Raw genomic sequence first — 22,630 nt, 5'->3', positions numbered from 1 at the left:
ATGCAGGTAATGGTGATCTTCTACAAGGCCTTACATTTTTGGCTCCTCTAAGATACTGCTTTAGTAAAGGATGAGAAAAGATTGGTGGCTCTGTATTGTAATGAGCTGAAATGGCAGAGGCATGGATTTTGATTGATGAGAAATATAGGCCTTTGTCAAGCATCTCAGTTAAGTTCAGTTAAGTATTGTAATATATGAGGAATATGTGGTTCTGCTGTATCAGTTCCTTGTGCTTGATTCCAAGCATAGAATCTCTTCTATTTGTTAGCATAAGATTTTCTAGTACTAGGCCTTCTGGCTTCCAAAATGACATCCATCACAGCTTTACTGAGAGGTGTCATTTGTATGAATACAAGATTAGCCATGCTGCCAGGTTCAGAGTCTGTAGTTGATTGTGCAGGATCTGATTGTTTTGCTGGGACAGTAGTTGTGGTTTTTGAGGCAAGGTCCAAGCTGGGTACTGAGACAAGTTCCTTAGGATTGGGTACCAAAACTGGCAGGGCCAGTCCGGGTCAATTAATATCATCTTTGGCTTCTCTTGTCTGACTTTTAAGAGGACCTTGGGTAGAAGAGGCAGAGGAGGAAAGGCATAAACTGATAGGTTTTTCAAACTGAAGGATAGGGCGTCCACTTTCCATGTTTGTCTGTGATAAGTCCTTGTGCAGAATCTTTTCAGTTGATAATTTTGAGGATAGGCAAATAGATCTATGTCTGGGCTCCCCCATTTCTCGGTTATCACGCTGAAGACGTGTGGGTTTAGTTTCCACTCGTGAGGCTCCATAAGGTTTCTGCTTAAATCGTCTACCATAGTGTTTTGTTTTCCTGGCAGGAATTGAGCTTGAAGATGTATTTGGTAGGTCAAAGCTGCGTTTCACAGTGCCATGGCTAGTCTGCAAAGGGGGTATGAGTGTGTGCCCCCTTGCTTGTTTATATACCACATGACTGTGGTGTTGTCCGTCTTTATCAGTAGTTGCCTTGGATGAAGTAAGTCCTTGAAGGCTGTTAGGGCATTCTGAACAGCTAGCATTTCTTTCTGGTTGATATGTAGATGCGTTTGATTTGGTGCCCATATGCCCTGAATGCATCTTCCTGCCATGTGGGCCCCCAGGCATAATCTGATGAGTCTGTTGTTAAAGTTTGGCTGGCAGGGGGTAGAGTGAAGGGCCGTCCCATGTTTTGGTGACAGGCCTTTGCCCACCATAGAAACTCCTGTCGCAGGCAGGGAATGAGCGGAATCATTGTTTCCGGACTGTGTGAATGTTGACTCCATAAACTTTTTAGGTACCATTGAAGTTTCCTCATATGCAGTCTTGCATATGGAATTAGTAGGATGCAGGATGCCATGAAGCCCAGAGCCTGCAGAATTTGTCTTGCAGAAGACTGGGTTTTTGTTGCCATCAGTTTGAAGTAAGTAGTCAGTTGCCTTTGTCTGGCGTGAGGTAAGCCATCTGGGCAGTTGTATTCGAGCTTGCACCCAGGAATGTTATCTTTTGAGAGGGTACCAGTTGTGATTTCTTTTCGTTTATTGTGTACCCTAGGCATGTTAGAAGCCTTTTCACAAACATCAGGTGTCGTAGAAGAGTGTCCTTGTTCTTTGCTTGAATGAGACAGTCATCCAAGTAAGGATATATTTGAATACTTGTTTGCAAAAAGCAATTACTGGTGCCAGGCACTTTGTAAAGACCCTGGGCGTAGTATATAAGCCAAAGGGCAGTGCAGAGAATTGGTAATGCATTAAGCCAACCTTGAATCTGAGGTATCTTCTGCACGACTGTTTTATGGGAGACATGCAGGTATGCCTCTTTTAGGTCTAAAGTCACCAGCCAAGCATTCTTGCCCAGCATGGGCAGAAGCTGCTGCAAAGTGAGCATTTTGAATTTTGGAATGTCCAGGTATGTGTTCAAAATCGATAAATCCAGTATTGGCCACCAGGCCTCGTCCTTTCTGGGTACCAAGAACAGTCTTGAGTAAAAACCTTGTCCTTTTTCCTGTTCTGGTACTTGTCTGAATGGCCCCCATATCCATGAGGGATGTAATCTGTTTCTATGCCTCTGCTCACTGATTTTTTTGGCAGATCTGGCCAACCATTTGTCATTGGCAGAGTGTGGAAATAGAATCTGTATCCCTGTGATACAATGTTTAGTACCCACTTGTCCTGGGTTATTAACTGCCAATTTTGAGCAAAAAGTGCTAATTTTCCCCCTATGGGTGCTACCAAAAGATAAGTGCTTGGTGTAGGCAGAGGGAAGTCATTGGGATTGCCCTCTGTAGGTTTGTAATTTATCTCCTCCAGATTTGGAAGTGGATGCGATCCATTGCTTTGACCTGTATGAGTCTTGAGCCTGGTACCTGGAACCCTTGGGGTGTTTGGATTTGCCCCTTTGAGCTCTGTCTGACACAGGAAAGGACCAATTTTTTGTAGACCAGTGTTTACTGAATCTTGGTGGCTGCACGTGTAAGAAATCTTTAACACTTTGCATAGACTTAGCTTTGTCTTCCATTTTCTTTAAAACCTCTTCTGCCTTAAGACCAAACAGAATCATGCTGTAAAGGTGCATCTAGCAATTTAGCTTTAACATGATGAGGCAGATTTTGTTCCTTTAACCAGGCATGCCTCCTAATCACAGATCCAGTAACTGCGGCCCTGCAGGAGGCCTCTAAAGAATCAAAACCACATTGCAAAGTATGCTTTCCAACTTGTTCAGCTGCATGCAATAATTCCTGCAATTCTTTATTTTCTGCACATTCTGAAATCAACATAATTTTCTGTTTCAGCAATCCCATAACATGTTGTTGGTACTTAAGCATATGAAATTGACAATTTAAGGCCCTGACTGCCAAGGTTGCAGATGTATAAACATTTTTTCCCCATCTGTCCAGTGCCCTAGAATCTCTGTCAGAGGGGGTAGGATTTTTTTGCTGTTGAGGCCTTAATTCCCTTTGGACCCTGTGAAATAGTTTCAGGATCAGCAGCAGGGTTTCTAAATAAAAATTGATGTGAGTCAGGGACTTTAATATCGGTCAGGCTTACTGGGAGCCGGAGGTAAGGAGTCAGGGGTCAAGCTTGACACCGAAAACACATCATCCACAATGTCTAAAACAGGGGGAATGGCTAAAGGCTTGTGCTGAGGGAGAAGGAGGAAATCCCTGAGCCTCTTTTTTGATTCTGAGAAGTCTTGACTATCCCAGTGAAAATGCTCCCTCAAAATATGCAAGGTTTCTCCACATGAATAATCCTCAGGAGGAGGAGATGCAGATGGAATAGACTCCTCAGCATCAGAATCCTCATAGGGAGGCATAGATAATTCCTGATCAGAAGAGGAATCAGAAGAAATAGAAACCTGCTCTGAAGATTCATAATCAGTGTCTTGCCTAGGGCCTCTTATCTGGAGGGGGATGGGTACCCCTGATCAAGGTAATAAGGTCATCAGGCATTTTGATCATCTGTTTTTTAGGCATACAGGCACGTGGCTCATGCGTCGTTTTTTTAGGTTTAGAAGTTGCTTTTGTCTTTGGTTTTGCAGCTGTCGTCGGTTTGATGTACAAATGTTGAGGTCTGAATACACCCTCAGAAGCCGGTGCCTGCTCAGCGGCTTCGGACCCATCCGAGGGAGATACATCTGTCGGTCCAATACCTTGAGTATCTTGTGGCATGCCGGACTCCACATGGGTGTCGGTAGAGGCCTGCGACTCGAAGGTAGTGGGTATCAGGGGCTGCGAAGGCACCTCACTGAGTACTGGCGAACCGGCAACTGGCTTAGGAGAAACTTAGTCATCGGTTTTGGATCTCGACTGCCTTTCTCTGTCCTTTTCTTTGTGTTTTTTATGTACTCCGGTAGTCGGATTGCTATCCAACGACATTTCTGGGTAGTTGAATCTGTTTCCAAAATACTTTGATGCAAAAATATACCGACGCTTAATACTGCGTTGGTTAAATCTAGCACAAAACAGACAGCCAGGCACGTTGTGATCAGGGCCTAGGCAAGGAATACAGTATAAATGGAAATCCTTATGAGGTATTTGCTTCCCACAAGTAATACAATTATTAACTTTTTCTGACATCTGTGAAAAGCAAGAAAAGAGTTTCCCCAATGGGGTACTTAGCTTTAGTGAAGACTTCGGTTCTGAAACTCAGACTCGAATATTTCAGTAGTCGGCCGACCGGCACTTGCAAAATGCTTCTGCTTCGAGCACCGCGCGACAAGAAAGACGGAAGAAAATGGCGTCGGTTGCATGTTTGTTACCCCCTGATGACCTGACATGGAAGAGAAGACAGCAACTGAAGCAGGACCCAAGACTTTGGAATTCAGGCCGACTGAGGGCAACCTGCCAGCAGATTACCCAAATGTAATGACTGCAACAGTGAAACACGAAGAACATCAGCAATTCACTAATCATTTTTTTAGTAGCAGATTGTTTGCTTTGATGCAGAGACCTTGGGGAAATGAACTAACTTGCTGGACGCATCCACAAAGACTTGAACCCAATAAAATAATTTCTGCAATGCCCAAACTCCCCATACCTTTTACATAATCTGCTACAACAGCCATCCTGCTCTACTGAACACAATTTAGATCAACCCACCTATGAAATACAGTTCCCTGGCAAAACTTCAGCTCATATGTAACCACCACACAAATGAAATCCTGGGAATGTGAACAACATTCTAAAACTTACAAATAAAATAAGAAAAAAAAGCATTTTTGCAGTTGGACGTGCCCCGTGCCTTCTAATGTATGATAATATACTGACCACATTCAAACTACTTACCAACTCCAATGTCACACAATTACAGTAAAAAGTGAAATCCCCAGTAAACTAGCAAGATGACCATCTAGCAGCCACACACTAGTGATCAACCACATGAAAAAGTTGGTCATTAGTATTTTATAAATTAGTCTGGCTCCCATGAAATCCTGATGGAAAAACTGCAGTACTTAAAAAAATGACCAGGTTACTACCAAGAATGAAGCAGTATTTCAAAGCCTCAGTTACAGATCTGCTAAACACAATATTTTGTAACAACAGTAGAGGCTCATAATCATCTTCAACCCTCTGTGTGCTTGCCCAGAACCTAATGCACCTGATGAACTGCAGTAACCTCACCAGTTGCTCAGTGCTGGGTTTTGGTCAGTAAACAGCAAAACCCCTGAAGCTGGAATCTGAAGCTGCAAAATATCCCAACAGATGGGTGAATAATGGATAGGTACTCCTCTAAATCTGACAAGTCAAAACTGCAATTTACATGTCATAAATGCAAGCAAAGCAGAAAGAAAATTAGATGAGCTAGTAATGCTAACCAAAGATTTGTTTCAGCTTCAATACACTACCAAGTGGTATATCACTCATAAATCAACTTTAGAACATTCAGAAACTGAGATACACCAATTAACACAGTATGTATGTATACATGTATGCACATAACTCTTGTACTGTTATGCTGCCACACTTTGCATATGTCCTTTGCATACTGCTACCATGCATTTATGTGCCACTAAACTCTTCCATAAATCAACCAACAGGGGGTTGTGAGGAGAAGCATTCTTGCACTCCAAAGCAAGTATCAAGCAAGATGCCTTGTCAGTGCTCCTAAGATCGCTCCTAAGATCATACAGTCTCCCACCTAGCTGTGGATCTTCCTAGAGTTTTCCTCTCCTTGAAAATGCATTACTCATCTAATACAATGTATCTGACATCTGCCTGTCACTCAGAACAGAGGTTTAAGGCTATAAACTGTTAATACACTGCTTCTTGTGGTCCGTAGTTTCATTCCCTCAGATTCCATTGCTTACTGTGCGACACGTAGCATGTCACTTAATCAGACAGCATTTTGGGGTGACTGGGAAATAGGGTTAGGCTCCTCAATTTTCTCCTAGACTGCATGCCTAGTAAAGTACAGTTCTGTACCTACCATAAATGTAGATGTTCGAGTGTATTCACTGCTGCAGTCATTACACTTGGGTTATCCTGCTGGCAGGCTACCCGCAATCGGCCTGAATTCCAAAGCCTTGGTCCGGCGTTGGTTGCTGTCGCCTCTTCCCTGACGTCAGTGTGCCAGGGGTATAAAAGATGCAGCTGACGCAATTTTCTTCAGTTTTTCTTGTCCCAGATGTCAGGTGCCCCAGAAGGGTAGGCTAAAAAACATTGCTAATAAAAGCATGCACTAAAATAACAATACCTTCATCTAGAAGCAAATACACCACATAGGTTGTATAGGATACAGAAGTACAGATAAGTCCCAGCAAAGAAAGGGGGGTGGTGGGTGGGTAACCTGGACTGCAACAGTGAATACACTCAAACATCTACATTTATCGTAGGTACACAACTGTACTATGTTCATCATGTTTCACTGTTGCAGTCATTACACTTGTGTTGAATCCCAAAGCTGACGTTCGGTGGCTGGGTCTAAACAGAATTAGGAGTAGCTATAAGGCCCTGCAAGACTGCAGTGGCAAAGCCTGCTCTGGATTTTGAGTAGAGGCAAGTGGTAGTGCTTAGTAAAAGTGTGCAATGAAGTCCAACTTGCAGCCTCCAAAATATCCTTGGTTGGTACTCCTCTGAGGAAGGCTGCTGAGGTGGCTGCTGCCCTGGTAGAATGTGGTCTAATGCCCTTAGGCACTGATTTACCATGTTATGAATAGCAGAAACGAATGCAGTGTCCTATCCATTTTGAAATAGTCTGCTTTGAGATAGCCTTTCCTTGTGATCCTGCAGCATATGCCACTAAAAGTTGCTCAGTCTTTCTGAAAGTTTTAGTTTTGTCCAAGTAGAAGCGTAGCTGTCTGTGTATGTCCAAAGAATGCAGAAGTCTCTCCCCTTTATTTTGCGGATTTGGGTAAAAAGTAGGCAAATGAATGGTTTGGTTAAGAGCCACACTGGACACTACCTTAGGCATAAATGTTGGGTTTGTCCTTAGGGAAACTCTGTCCGGATGGAAGATAATAAAAGGTTCCACAGCCATTAATGCCTGTAACTCTAAGACTGCTGAAGTTATTGCTAGGAGCAGAGCTGTTTTCCATGATAAGAATTTTATGTCAGCTGTATTGGCTGGCTCAAAAGGAGGCATTGTGAGTTTTTCCAAGACAAAATTGAGGTCCCATGCAGGTATTCGTGCTCTCCTTGGAGGTCTTATGTTTTTGGCCCCCCTGAGGAACTGCCTAAGCAATGGATATGAAAAAATAGGTGGGTCTGTATTGTAATGAGCTGAAATGGCAGAGGCATGGATCTTAACTGATGAGAAGGATAGGCCTTTGTCCAGCATCTCAGTTAGATATTGTAAAATTTGAGGAATATTTGGAACAAGCATGTCAATTCCTTGTGCCTGGTTCCAAGCACAGAATCTCTTCCATTTTTCTGCATAAGATTTTCTGGTGCTGGGCCTCCTAGCCTCCAAAATGACATCCATAACCACTTTAGAGAGAGGTGTATTCTGAATGGTTACAGTATCCTCCATGCAGCTAGATTTAGAGTTCTGAGTTGGCTGTGCAGGATCTGATTGTTTTGTTGGGTCAGTAAATGAGGAATTTGAGGCAATGTCCAGGCTGGGCCTTGGGACAAGCTCCTTAGGATTGGGTACCAGTGTTGGCGTGGCCAATCCGGGGCAATCAGTATCATTTGTGGCTTCTTTTGTCTGACCTTTAGGAGTATCTTGGGGAGGAGAGGCAGTGGAGGAAAGGCATATACTGTAAGGTTGTTCCAGCTGAATGACAGGGCATCCACTTTCCATGCTTGTTTGTGATAAGTCCTTGTGCAGAATCTCTGAAGTTGGCAGTTGTGAGGGGAGGCAAAAAGATCTATGTCTGGGCGTCCCCATTTCCTTGTTATCATGCTGAAGATTTGTGGATCTAGTTTCCACTCGTGAGGGTACATGAGGTTTCTGCTTAGTTCATCTGCCGAGCATTTGTTCTTCCTGGCAGGAATTGTGCTTGCAGGTGTACTTGGTAAGTCAATGCTGTGTTCCACAAAATCATGGCTTGTCTGCAGAGGGGGTAGGAATGTGTGCCCCCCTGCTTGTTTATGTACCACATGACTGTGGTGTTGTCCGTCTTTATCAGCAGCTGTCCTGGATGAAGTAGGTCCTTGAAGGCTGTCAGGACATTTTGTACAGCTAGAATCTTTGATTGATGTGTAGATGCCTTTGGCTTGGTGGCCATGTGCCCTGAATACATTTTCCTGCCATGTGGGCCCCCCACGCATAATCTGATGCATCTGTTAGTGTTTGCCTGGCTGTGGGTAAAGTGAATGGCTGTCCCTTGTTGTGGTGACAGGCCTGTGCCCACCATCGAAACTCCTGTTGTAGGCAAGGAATGAGGGAAAGTAATGATTCCAGGCAGTGGCAATGTTGAGTCCAAACACTTTTTAGGTACCATTGTAGTTTCCTCATATGCAGTCTTGCATATGGAATTAGCAGAATGCAGGAGGCCATGTTGCCCAGAGCCTGCAGAATTGTCTTGCAGATAACTGGGGCTTTGTTGCCATGTTTTCGAAGTAGGAAGTCAGATGCCTTTGTTTGTCTGGCATGAGATAAGCCATCTGCGCGGTTGTATTTAAGCTTGCACCCAGGAATATTATCTCTTGAGAGGGTACTAGTTTTGATTTCTTTTCGTTTACTGTGTACCCTAGGCAAATTAGTAATCTTTTTACAAACTCCAGATGCTGTAGTAGAATGCCTTCTTGCCCAACATGGGCAGAAGCTGCTGCAGAGTCAACATTTTGAATTTCGGAACGTCCAGAAAAGTATTTAGAATAGACAGGTCCAGAATCTGTCACCATGCTTTGTCCTTTCTTGGTACTAAGAAAAGTCTTGAGTAAAATTCTTGTCCCTGGCTCTTGTTGTGGCACTGGCTGAATAGCCCTCATGTCTATGAGGGATGAAACTTGGTTTTGTGCCTCTGCCCATAGATTGTGTGGCAGGTCTGGCATACCTTTTGCCTTTGGAAGGGTGTGAAAGTGGAACCTGTAGCGCTGAGAGACTATATTTAAGACCCGTTTGTCCTGGGTAATCATGTGCCAATTTTGGGAAAAAAGTGCTAGCTTTCCCCCTAAGGGTGCTGCTAAAAGATAAATGCTTGGCAATGGCAGAGGGAAGTCATTGGGACTGTTTCCTATATGGCTGTGATTTGTCTTCTCCGCTTTTGGAGGTAGAAGCACCCCACTGTTTGGGCCTGTATGAGCCCTGGGGCTGTTGTCTGCCTCTAGGGCGTCTGTATCTGCCTCTTTGTGGTCTGTCTGACACGGGAAAGGACCAAATTTTAGAAGGCCAGTTCCTGCTAAATCTGGGTGGCTGCACCTGTAAGAAATCCTTCACTGTCTGCATAGATTTAGCTTTATCCTCCATTTTCTTCAACACCTCTTCTGCCTTAACACCAAACAAAGTATCATGCTGAAATGGAGCATCCAATAATTTTGCTTTAACATGACCAGGCAGAGTCTGTTCTTTTAACCAAGCATGCCTTCTAATGACTGAGCCTGTTACAGCGGCCCTGCAAGAGGCCTCCAGTGAATCATAACCACATTGCAAAGTATGTTTTCCCACTTGAATAATCCTCAGGAGGAGAAGCTGAAGGAATAGATTCTTCAGCATCAGAATCCTCATAGGGAGGAATAGAGTATCCCTGCTCTGAAGAGGAGTCAGAGCAAATGGAAACCTGATCAGAGGAATCATATTCAGTGTCTTGCCTAGGCCTCTTATCAGGAGGGGGATGGAAGCCCCTGATCAAAGTAATTAGGTCTTCGGCCATTTTGAGCATCTGTTTCTTAGGCATGGAAGTCTGTCCTGGAGAATGCTGTACTTGTTTTCTTGTCTTTAAAACTGTTTTAGTCTTTGTCTTTGATGCCAAAGTTGGCTTGATATAAAGCTGTATAGGTCTGAAAACACCCTCAGAAGCCGATGCCTGCTCAGCGGCTCCAGACCCATCTGAGGGATTAGTTTCCGAAGGCCCAATACCTTGAGTATCCAGAGGCCTAGCTGTCTCCACGTGGGAGTCGGAGGTGGCCTGTGGCTTTGAGGTAGCGGGTGTCAGGGGCTGCGAACGCGCCTCACTGAGAACTGGTGACTGGCCTAGAAGATGCTTCATCATCGGTTTTGGACCTCGGATGCCTGTCCTTTTCTTTTTCCTTGTGCTTTTTATGAACTCCGGTTGTCGGCTGTTCAGACGGCATTATGTAGTTAAACCTTTGGCCAAAGTAATGAAAAGCAAAATCGTACTGACGCTTAATAGTGCGTTGGTTAAATCTAGCACAAAACCGACAACTAGCAACGTCGTGGTCAGGGCCTAGGCAAGGAATACAGTAAGAGTGAAAATCCTTATGAGGTATTTGCTTCCCACAAGAAACACAATTGTTAACATTTTCTGATATCGGTCTGGAGCAAGAAAAATGTTTCCCCAATGGGGTACTTAGCTTTATTGAAGACTTCGGATCTGAAATTCAATTTTGAAAATCTCAGGAGTCGGCCGACCGGCACTTGCGAACTGCTTTTGCTTCGGGCACCACGCGGCAAGAAAGACTGAAGAAAATGGCATCGGCTGCATCTTTTATACCCCTGGCGCACTGACGTCAGGGAAGAGGCCACAGCAACTGACGCCGGACCAAGGCTTTGGAATTCAGGCCGACTGTGGGTAGCCTGCCTGCAGGATAACCCAAGTGTAATGACTGCAACAGTGAAACACGATGAACATTTACTTATAGGTTCATAGGTGTGTACTTGGCTAATGGCACTGGGGCCTTTACAAGCCTAGCCAAAGGAATACCCTGACATGGTGCTACCCGACCTTAGTTCCCAGTGCCTCTGTTGAGTAGAGCCACTGGTGTTATCCCCAGGGTGAATTTTCTGTTTCCCATCCACTCATCAAGATTGCTCTTGAAGAGGGAACCTTATAAGCCTACTATCTGTGAAGCCAAGTCTTTTTGAGTCAGTCAAGATACTGCAATGTATTAAGTGTACTACAAAAGGTGGTGATGACTCTGTATGACAGCAGTCTCTTGTAAGCATAAACTCCCAGAACAAACCCAAGCTCTCCCAACTGCTGGATGTCTTTAGTTCAGTGCCAACACAAACTCAGGGATGAAGCAAATAAGAGCCCCACTGCGGCAATACAAATACTTCTTCTGGTCACACTCCTCAGAAGGGACTACTCTACAGACTTGTCTTTGGAAAGATACACTCTCCCCTACAACATATTAATGCCCCCAAGTCTATGCTCCAAACTGCAGATAGCTTTTTATTACCAAAACTTAATCAAGAATTCTCAGTGTACTACAAAATCTTATGACTGTTAAGTCAGCCTTCTCAGCTTTACTTATGATAGTGGGTTCTGGGCCAATAAAATGTTGTATGTTCTATTACACCACAAGGATTGAATCAAACTTCCTTACCCACTGCCTAAATCATTTAAAAAGTTAAGTCTGATGCCATTTCCCACCATCTGCACTATGCCCTTGTACTGGATCACACCTCTCAACCTGGAAACATAAAAAATCTGGACAAGGCCCATGAAAAATAGGTCCAAATCTGTATGCTGATTAACATCTAATCTGCATATATAATTATGTAACCCCACCCACTCCAATAGAATTGTGGGATACCAAATTTCAAACGCAAACTGAAAAACAGACAACTAAAATATGGCACCAGAATCCCCTGCAGCCATTCCAATGCCCTATTACCTGGTTATTTCGCCCCATTTACCATAAACACTAATGTGTGCATACTGCTTTACTTCTACAATGATTATTTGGATTTTATTTTCACATTGTATAGCACAACAATGCACAAACACTAATAGACATCTGGTAAACAAAGCAATACTGTCTCGCAATGAAAATAGACTTGGCATTAAAACTTCTCTGCCCTTGAAACTCGCATTCATTGAAACAGCATTGAAACCCGCACCACATCCAAAGAAAATGCGTCTGGCCAGTGGTGGGTAAAGATCACCTTTGGGCTGTTTTCAAATCATTGGCCCCTTGCACACAAAACAAGAAACGTGTTCTTTTCTTTGATACACCTTCCTGACTTCTTCTGCTAAATTATATTCATTGTATAATACAACACATTTGTTAGAGCGCATTTTAAATTTATTGTCTGAACATTTTTCCAGTAGGCTGTACTGTAGGCAATGAAACAAAATGCATGAACCAATAATGACAAAACCGCCCAATTCAGAACATTTCCATCATATAAATCTACTTCCACACCCACACTATAAATAGAATGACAGTAGTGTAAGCCATAGGCATCTTGCACAGCTTCTTGCACTTATTTTCAATTTCATTTTTTGGGGGGATGACGACAAAAGGTCAAAAACCAGGGCCACATTTTAAACATTGCTTGTATAATTTTGTAAAGTTGCTAGAATAAAATGTTGTGTTGCTACCATGCATTTCACTGCCAAGTCTTGAACCTAGGACCCTATGCACTACAGTCAGAGCAACATACCACTATGCCAAATCAGCAGCTTCCTGAAAAATAGGAAGACCGAAACTTAATGGCTATCATTTAGTGAATTAATTTCTCACTTCTCACCATAGCTCTCAACCTCTTAGCACAAAAAAAGTACAGTTTTGTACCTACCATAAATGTAGATGTCCGATAGGAATGCATCTGCAGTCCTTACAAATGGGTTGTCCTGTCGTCAGGCAGCCCTTCGGTCGGCCGGATTCCAAAGTCTGGGTCTGGCCTCGGCTAGTGTCGCACTTCACCCGACGTCATAGCTGCAGTTATTCGGGTATAAAGGCATCAGCCGACGCCATTTTCCTCAGTGTTTCTTGCCCCAGATGCCAGGTGCCCTCTTGGAAGGCTAAATTTGGATAAATGCCAATGATTCCAAATAGTAGAGAGCAAACACAAAAATAAGCATGTATGTACATATATACAAACAAATACACCATAATAGATCCCCAAGCTAGCTGAAGGCTGGCAAATACCCTAGGAGTACCTCAGAGGGGAAGGTGGGTGGGTAATCCTGACTGCAGATGCATTCCTATCGGACATCTACATTTATGGTAGGTACAAAACTGTACTATGTCCTTCAAGGATGCATCTGCAGTCCTTACAAATGGGTAGAATACCATAGCTAAACAAGGGAGGAGGAAAGAGTAGTGATTATGGTGTAGCTAGGATCCCTTGCAAAACAGCAGTGGCAAAACCTGCTCGGGATCTAGAGTATAAAGGTAAATTGTAATGCTTGGCAAATGTATGCACGGAGGTCCAAGTAGCAGCCTCTATAATGTCCTTGGTAGCCACTCCTCGTAAGAAAGCTGTGGTAGTGGCTGTAGCCCTTGTGGAGTGAGGCCTGATGTTCTCTGGAGTTTTCTTTCCATGGTAGGAGTAAGAAAATCTAATGCAATTTCCTATCCATTTGGAGATTGTCTGTTTTGAAATTGGTTTTCCTTCCTTTCCTGTGGCATATGCTACCAGAAGCTGGTCAGTTTTTCTATTGGACTTAGTCCTGTCCAGGTAGTAGCGTAACTGCCTGTGTACATCCAAGGTATGCAAAAGTCTTTCTCCCCTGTTCTGTGGGTTTGGGAAGAATGTAGGTAGGTGGATAGCCTGATTTAATGACACTTTGGATACCACCTTAGGCATAAATGTAGGATTTGTTCTCATGGACACTCTATCTTGATGGAAGATCAGGAAGGGTTGTACTGCCATTAATGCCTGTAGTTCAGAGACCCTTCTTGCTGAAGTTATTGCCAGCAGGAAAGCAGTCTTCCAGGATAAGTATTGTAATTCTGCTGTTGCTGCTGGTTCGAAAGGAGGAAGAGTCAATTTTTCTAGCACAAAGTTCAAGTCCCATGCTGGCAATGGTGGTTTCCTGGGAGGTTTTACATTTTTAATGCCTCTCAGAAACTGTCTGAGCAGGGGATGAGAGAAGACAGGAGGATCCAAGCTATACTGTGCTGAAATAGCTGATGCATGTATCTTGATGGAAGAATAGGACAGGCCTGTGTGGAAGAGCTCTGCCAAGTACTCCAGGATGTTGGCCATGTTTACCAGAGTCACATCTTCTCCCTTTGCAGTACTCCAAATGAGATATCTTTTCCATTTTGCTGCATAATTCTTTCTTGTTGAAGGTCTGCGCGCCTCCAGGATTATGTCTTTAACCCTTTGGGATAAGTTTGGGTTAATTGCTGTTATGTAATGTTCCAGGCAGTTAGCTGCAGAGTTTTCAGGTTTGGATGCAGGATGTTGTAGTTGTTCTGTGTTAACAGTAATGGGATCAGGTGTAGTGTCCATATTTGTTCCCGAGACATGCTCCTCAGCAATGGGTACCAATGTTGTCTTGGCCAGTCTGGAGCTATCAGAATGATCCTTGGACGGTCCTCTTTGATCTTCAGAAGCACCTTGTGCATCAAAGGAAGTGGTGGAAATGCGTATGCTGTCAGGTTTTTCCAACTGAAAGATAGGGAGTCCACCTTCCAAGCAAGTGTGTGGTACGTCCTTGTGCAGAATTTCTTTAGCTGGTGATTGAATGGGGATGCAAACAAGTCTATTTGTGGTAATCCCCATTCCCTTGTGATTGCTTTGAAGATGTCCGGGTGAAGCATCCATTCGTGGGCATCTGTGGTTGTTCTGCTTAATATGTCTGCTAGAATGTTTTCTTTTCCTGGTACAAAAATTGCTTGTAACTGAATGTTGTAGCTCAGGGCCACATCCCATAGGTCCAGTGCCAGCCGGCATAGAGGATATGAATGGGTGCCCCCCTGTTTGTTGATGTACCACATAACTGTGGTGTTGTCTGTCCTTATCATCAACTGACCTTCTTGGAGAAATGGTCTGAATGACTGGATTGCCAATTTTACTGCCAGCATTTCCTTTAGATTTATGTGTAGGCGCAGCTGGTCTTGAGTCCATAAGCCTTGTATGCACTTGCCCTGCATGTGTGCTCCCCAACCGAGGTCTGAGGCATCTGTCGTGATGGTTTGGCTTGGTTGGCTGTTGCAGAAGGGCAATCCTGTGTTTGATTGACAGGCCTGAGCCCACCATAGGAACTCTTGTTTCAGGCATGGAATTATTGGGATTTTGGTTTCTAGGCTGTGCTTGTGTTGGGACCACAAATTCCTTAGGTACCACTGTAGCTTTCTCATATGCAGTCTGGCATGAGGGACCAGAATTATGCAGGATGCCATGAAGCCTACAGCTTGCAGTACTTTTCTTGCAGTTAGGTGGTTCTGCTTTGTTAATGCCAAGAAGTAGAGAGGTAGTTGCTCTTTCTTTTCTGCAGTTAGGAATGCCATTTGTTTTGATGTGTCCAGCTCTGCACCCAGAAAGGTTATTCTTTGGGATGGAATCAGCCTTGACTTTTTCATATTGACTGTATATCCCAAGGCTTGCAGCAGGTAAATGACTCTTTGTAAGTCTTCTGCTAGCTTGCTTTTGTTGTCCGCTTGTATCAGGCAGTCGTCCAGGTAGGGATAAATTTGGATTCCCTGAAGTCTGCAATGAGCAATTATTGATGCCAGGCATTTCGTGAACACTCTGGGCGCAGTAGATAAGCCAAAGGGCAATGCTGAAAATTGATAATGCTCTGATCCTGCAAGAAATCTGAGGTATCTTCTGCAAATTGGTCTTATGGGGACGTGCAGGTATGCCTCCTCGAGATCTAGAGTTACCAGCCAAGACTCCTTGCCCAGCATGGGAAGAAGCTGCTGTAGGGTCAGCATTTTGAATTTTGGAACAATAAGGAAAGTGTTTAAAGCGGACAGGTCTAGAATGGGTCTCCATTTGTTTTCTTTTCTTGGTACCAGGAAGAGTCTGGAGTAAAATCCTTTCCTTGCTCCATAGATGGTACCCTTTCCACAGCTCTCATTCTTAATAGCTGAGATATTTGTTTTAGAGCTTCTGTCCTTTGAGTAGGTGGTAGGTTTGGCATTCCTCTCTTCCTGGTAGAGTATGGAAATGGAACCTGTAACCTTGGTCTATAGTTTGCAAAATCCATTTTCCCTTGTGATGCAATGCCAGTTTTTGAGAATAAGGTTAGTTTTCCGCCTAAGGGTGCTTCTAGTTGTTCCCTGGTAGGCGGTGCCACTGTCAAGTCACTGTGATTGAGTTGTTGTAGTGGTGGTGGCTGCGTCTGTGCCTCGCTGGTTGTTACCTTGCCATTGGCGTCCCCTGTAGGCACCCCTGGATTGGTTTCTGCCTCTTGAACGCCTATTCCTGCCTCTCTGAGCCTTAGAGGAGTCTGGAAAGGACCAATTCTTGGATGGCCAGTTCCTGCTAAACCTTGGAGGTTGAACCTGTAAGAAATCTTTCACCGTTTGTACAGATTTCGCCTTCTCTTCCATCTTTTTTAGCACCTGCTGAGCAGGGGAACCAAATAAATTGACCTTGTCCATGGGTGCATCCAAAAGCTTTGATTTGACATGGTCTGGTAATGCCTGTTCTTTCAACCATGCATGTCTCCTAATAACTGTGCCAGTCATGGCTGATCTAAAGGAAGCCTCCAGTGCATCATAGCCACATTTTAAAGAATGGTTGCTAACCTGCTGTATGTTATGTACCATTTCCTGAACATATTTTTATCTAAAGATTCTTCAGAGGAAAGCTTTTAGTTAACTGGTCAAGCATAAACTCTTGATATTGAATCATATGAAATTGGCAGTTCAAAGCCCTAGCTGACAAGGTAGCAGAAGTGTAAACTTTTACCCCATCTCTCTAAGGACCTGGATTCCCTTTCAGAGGGGAGGGTTTTTTTTAGTAGAAGTAGCAGCTACAGCTTTAGGGCCCTGGGCGATGGTCTCTGGATCTGCAAAAGGAGCCTTGTATAAATGGTGATGAGTGTCCGGGACCCTGTAGAACCTATCGGGCTTAGCAGGAGCCGGAGGTAATGAATCAGGAGCAGTGCAAGCATCATTAAATGCATCATCTACAACAGAAAGAACTGGAGGTATAGCTAAAGGCCTATGTTGTGGCAAATGTAGAAAGGTTCTAAGCCTTTTCTGGAGTCTGAGAAATCTTGGCCCTGCCACTGAAATTGTTCCCTCATAGCATGCAAGGTTTCCCCAAAGAAAATTCCTCAGGTGGAGAGGCTGAAGGAATGGACTCTTCAGCATCAGAGTCTTCGTAAGGAGAATAAGAAGCCTCAGGAAGGTCTGTATGTTCTGATTCATCAGAGGAACCATCAGTGGATACTGGTTCAGGGGCCTCTGCTCTAGGTCTCTTTTCTGGAGGAGGGAGAGGACCTGTTTGGATGAGGCTGGGATCCACGAATTAAAGAAATTAAATCCTCAGCCAAAGATAGCATATGAGAGCTAGTGCTGGGCCTGTGTGAGGGGGGGTTTGGCAGGCACAGATTTTGAAGCTTTGGCTGCTTTAGCCCTGGCAAAGGCCTTAATAGACATGGCTGCAGGAGGCCTAGCAGCTCCACGTGCAGGGGTTGAAACATCCAGGGGAATTGTGTCTGATAATTCCTGAGAAACCGCAACAGAAGGCTGGATTTCAGAAGCAGATTCTGCCAGGTTAGAGGAGGCCTTGGTAGAAGGCATGGTTTCGGCTGGAGAAAGAACCGCTTGCTCGGTTTCGCGAAACCGAGACACTCATGATTTGCTTAATCGGTTTCGGCCGAGACCGCGGACCGCGAGTGTCGGTCCTTTTCTTTTCGGTTTTTGGAAATTTGCGTAGTCGGAGGATCCGACGGCATAATGTAGGCAAAATCAGAGCCAAAAATTTGTTCAGCAAACTCCGATCGACGTCTAAGCGTCCGTCGGTTAAAAGAAGCGCAGGCTAAACAAGCTGCTACGTCGTGGTCTGGGCCTAAGCAATGTATACAGTAGGAGTGGAAATCGTTATGAGGTATTTGTTTCCCACAAGATAAACAGTTATTCACTTTCTCTGACATTGGCTGAGGCAAGAAAGAGTCCCCAACGGGGTACTTAGCTTTTTAGAAGTCTTCGAAGTAGTATTCGGTAGTAGTAATCTCTGGATCTGACCGACCGGCACTTGCGAACAGCTTCTGATTCGGGCGCCACGCGGCAAGAAAGACTGGGGAAAATGGCGTCGGCTGATGCCTTTATACCCGAATAACTGCAGCTATGACGTCGGGTGAAGTGCGACACCAGCCGAGGCCAGACCCAGACTTTGGAATCCGGCCGACCGAAGGGCTGCCTGACGACAGGACAACCCATTTGTAAGGACTGCAGATGCATCCTTGAAGGACATCCTGGACAAAGCCAATAATGGGGGAATACAAATTCAGTTCTCACTTCTCACCATAGCTCTCAACCTCTTAGCACAAAAAACCTGGACAAACAAAGCCAATAATGAGGGAATACAAATTTCTTTCTTTTTTCTCACCGTAGCTCTCAAACTCTTAGCACAAAAAACTTGGACAAACAAAGCCAATAATGGGGGAATACAAATTCAGTTCTCACTTCTCACCATAGCTCTCAACTCTTAGCACAAAAAACTGAACAAAGCTCACAAGTGGTGGTGGATAGGGACTTACCAGGGACACATTTTAAACATTGCTTGTATAATTTTGTAAAGTCGTTAGAATAAAATGAGTTACCACCATGCATTTCACTGGCAAGTCTTGAACCCAGGACCCTGTGCACTACAGTCAGAGCAACACACTACTATGCCAAATCAGCAGCTTCCTGAAAAATAGGAAGACTCCAACTTAATGGCTATCATTTAGTGAATTCATTTCTCACTTCTCACCACAGCTCTCAACCTCTTGGCACAAAAAAACCTGGGCAAAGCTTACAATTAGTGGTGGCTATGGACTTTAGGTTCTTTTTACCCTGTACTCAAGGTACAGGGTTTGAGCCTGAGCACCTCTAGCCACCAGGTGTATTAAATGGGGGGCATTCATACAAACACACACACACACACACACACACACACACACACACACACACACACACACACACACACACACACACACACACACACTTAGTTTCCGTACTTGACATTGCTGTCCGTTCCCCCTTCTGAAAGTTAGTTTCAATAGTGCTGTAACAGCAATTGCCGTTCACACTCGCATTTGAACTGCATTCCGCCACAGAGTATAATCCACAGTACTGTCAGCAACCGTTTGTTGCCGTTCCCACTCACATTTGAGCAGCCAGGCCAGCCGGAAATGCGTGATCTCCTTGAGCTCAATTCCGACAGGCTGGTAGCCCTGACAGAGCTGACATCATCACGCACGTGATGACATCAGCTCTAACAGCGCAGAAATTAAAAAAAAAAAAAAATCTGAAATGAAGGGGTGCCACTCAGGTATCGTGGCACCCCCTTCATTTGAACCCCAAGACTCAGTAAAAACCGAGTAATTCGGCATGGCTGGGAGGTATGTACTGGTTATATGTCAAGCAATCAACAGAAGTACCAGGAAGTTCCATTCCATTGCCATTGTTACCCAGGTTGACCAGAGACACTTTCTTCTGTGGCTCTGCTCGACAGTGGCACAGGAAAATAATTTTCTTGGGTGGCGAAAGCCAGGGTACCTTTGGCTAGGCTTATATAGGCCCTGGGGCCAATAGCCTAGTACCTACCTATGAACCATTGTTTGCCCATTCATCACCTCATACTACTGACATTCTTTAAAAATACAGTATCCCACTGCACTCTCACACCTCTACATCTCTATACATACTGAATCTCAGACTGTACAATACTGGAGAAAATGGGAAACTTCCATATCCCCATTGGTTCATGATCTTGCAAAAACACACACTCTGTTAATTAATGTTAATGTAGATTGACTAAATACATCAATATATTTCAATCAATCAATAAAGTAATAAATGTGAGTGAATTCTCATGTGCACTACTGTCCCATCCTTAGTTTGCAGACAAGGATTACACAACTATACAACAGTCGGTAAATCACATTCCTCAAGCCACTTTCTTCAACCTTTAAAAAACAAAAAGGCTCTTTCACTACTTCACAACAACCATTATGTAGTAGGATGATATGCTCTAGAAGCTTGGGATTACACAATAATAAGATCATTTTCAAGTGGTTCTTAATATCCATGGTATGTTAACTGGATGGGAAATGGGAAATTCACCCCGGGGATCACTTCTGTGGCTCTGCTTGACAAGAGCACAGGAAAATAATTTTCTTGGTGGCGAAAGCCAGGGTACATTTTTTGGCTAGGCTTGCATGGGCCCTAGGGCCAATAGCCTAGTACCTACCTATGAACCTATGAATAATGACTCTCCGCCTATGGTGTTACTACCCACCTCTCACTTAAACACCAACAGTTATGGCTTTAGGCTCTAAACTTACTGTGTTTTGTTCGCTCAGGGTCTTCTTCAGGAAAGCACAACTCGTTTCCTTGTTCCACTTCACTGCCACTGCTCGAAGATTTCTCATGCATGCTTGTCTCTTGCAGCAAGTCCCTCTTTTCATGAAGCACTGCATATCCTCCATTCTCTGAGTGCTGGAAGTTGACTACTTCTGTCTTTGTGTGTTTAGGTTTTATAATGGAAGACTCCACATTTTCAGCAAACCTAGACAAAGTTGACAATATAAGTAGCACATAACTGCAAACATCAGCAAAAGTTTCTACAACCAATTAGTTTTGTCTAACATTATGAAATCCTCTACCACCACTAACTCCAGGGGTCATACACATGATCAACTGTTCCCTGCCACTGTATCTCATTACTGCATTTCAAAAACAACCGCAGATGTCTGAATTAACTGGGGAGGTCATACTGAACTGAACAACCATGTGCTTCACTTAGCATAACCACCTTAATCTTTATTAGCACAATCAAGATAAAACAAGTAAGCTTGCAGTGCTGTTACATTTTCAGCAAACCTAGACAAAGTTGAGAATATAAGTAGCACATAACTGCAAACATCAGCAAAAGTTTCTACAACCAATTAGTTTTGTCTAACATTATGAAATCCTCTACCACCACTAACTCCAGGGGTCATACACATGATCAACTTTGACCTGCAACTGTATCTCATTACTGCATTTCAAAAGCAACCGCAGATGTCTGAATTAACTGGGGAGGTCATACCGAACTGAACAACCATGTACTTCACTTAGCATAACCACCTTAATCTTTATTAGCACAATCAAGATAAAGCAAGTAAGCTTGCAGTGCTGTTACATTTGCTGGCATGGGAAGTCAGTGCTTACATACATCATTGTTACCTAGGTTGTTGAAAACTGATGCCACTGAAGTTACATTTAGCTTACTAGATGGCAAATGACAAACAGAGAGAAGGATATCACACAAAAAAGAAAATATATATATATATATTTGGAATGGGTGAACTAATATTCTTCTATTCTAGTCCTCAATAGTGATGGTACAGCGAAGTACAAGAAAAAAAAAGGTGAATCACTCAAAAGACTGATCAATCAGTACAAAACAGACCTAATAAGCCTTCTGTGGTCTGCACTTACTGTTCTAGCTACCAAAAGTATTCATAATGCTCAAATTTGTGGAACTCAATGTACAACCACTGATTTCTACACTAAAAGAAGGCACAGAGACACAAAGAACACAAACGTGATGTAATACCTTTCATTGGTCCAACATAGGTTTTGCAATTACTCAAGTTTTCGAACATGCATGAGCCATTCATCAAAAGTTAAGTCAATGATGTTAAATACAGTGCTTAAATATCCACTTGTCCTCAGAAAGGGAATCACATCATTTATTTCCAATTGGCTAAAAAAAGTCTTGAAAACCAGGATGGAAAACATGCAGCTCATGCTATACCTCACAAAGAGACAGTACGTCTATGTGAATGTGTGTGAGTGTGTGTGTTTGTATGAGTCAGCAAGAGAGAATGAGGCAGGGCAAGACTGAAAGTGTAGAACAGGGTCAAGAAATGCTATAAAATCAAAATTTGGCATGTTGGATTAGAGTTAGTATTCATTAAGTAGAAAAAGTACAGTTTTGTACCTACCATATAAATGATGATGTTCTGGATCACCGGCTGCAGCCAGTCCTAACTGGTAGTCGCTCTCCCGGTGGGGCGATACCCACCAGAGAGGCCTGCTGTAACCGGTCACAGAGCGCATTAGCGGCGTCGATGCCACCGTAAGGGCTAATGACATGACCGTCCATATATCCTATCGCCCCTTTTCTTGGAGATGAAAGAAGACCCTAAAGAGAATAACCTGCACCCAAATATATACAATATATATAAATATATATAATATAATATATACAAAAATAGCAGCACACCCTACATACCTACACCCACTAGTGAGGGGAAGGAGGGAGAGGTTGGAGGCGAACAAGCAATCATGGATCTCGTCCTCGAACATCTACATTTAAAGAGTGCACACTGCTGTGTTCCTATGTCCACATTGCCATTGCTGCAGTCTACGGGTAGAATCCAATCAGGAGAAAGGGGAGGCTGGTCTGATTTGATAAGCGCTAGCAAACGCATGCTGAGCAGGCTGGGCTGGAAAAAGAGGTGGCATTTAGAACTGAGAGGAGAGGAGAAGGTGATAATGCTTAGAGAATTGTGCAGTGAGAAACACAGAAACCACCTCCAAAAGACTTCCTCCAGCTGGAATCCCCTTGCCTGTGGAAGTGGCAGTAGCCTAGTCTAATGAGGCCTAATCTAAGCTGGAATCTCCCTTCTTTGCAAGGAATCTCGAACAGAAAACAAAATAGCCCAATCCAGCTTTCAATTGTTTGTTT

At 43.7% G+C, this 22,630-nt stretch overlaps 1 protein-coding gene across 3 annotated transcripts in view; it reads right to left on the bottom strand.

The window, feature by feature from the left end:
• The window catches only part of ZNF512B (zinc finger protein 512B), a 1,438,759-nt gene that overhangs the window by 739,367 nt on the left and 676,762 nt on the right, over positions 1 to 22,630 (bottom strand). For all 3 annotated transcript variants that reach the window (XM_044089878.1, XM_044089880.1, XM_044089879.1), the window contains exon 6: positions 20,238 to 20,461. In XM_044089878.1, the coding sequence (XP_043945813.1) occupies positions 20,238 to 20,461 (224 nt within the window). The remainder of the gene's footprint in view (positions 1 to 20,237; positions 20,462 to 22,630) is intronic.

This window comes from Protopterus annectens, chromosome 12.part0 (genome assembly GCF_019279795.1).
Source record: "Protopterus annectens isolate FY-2018-M chromosome 12.part0, PAN1.0, whole genome shotgun sequence".
Taxonomy (NCBI): domain Eukaryota; kingdom Metazoa; phylum Chordata; order Ceratodontiformes; family Protopteridae; genus Protopterus; species Protopterus annectens.
The sequence above is the reverse complement of the archived record's forward strand: the minus strand, read 5'-3'. Positions and strand labels throughout refer to the sequence as shown.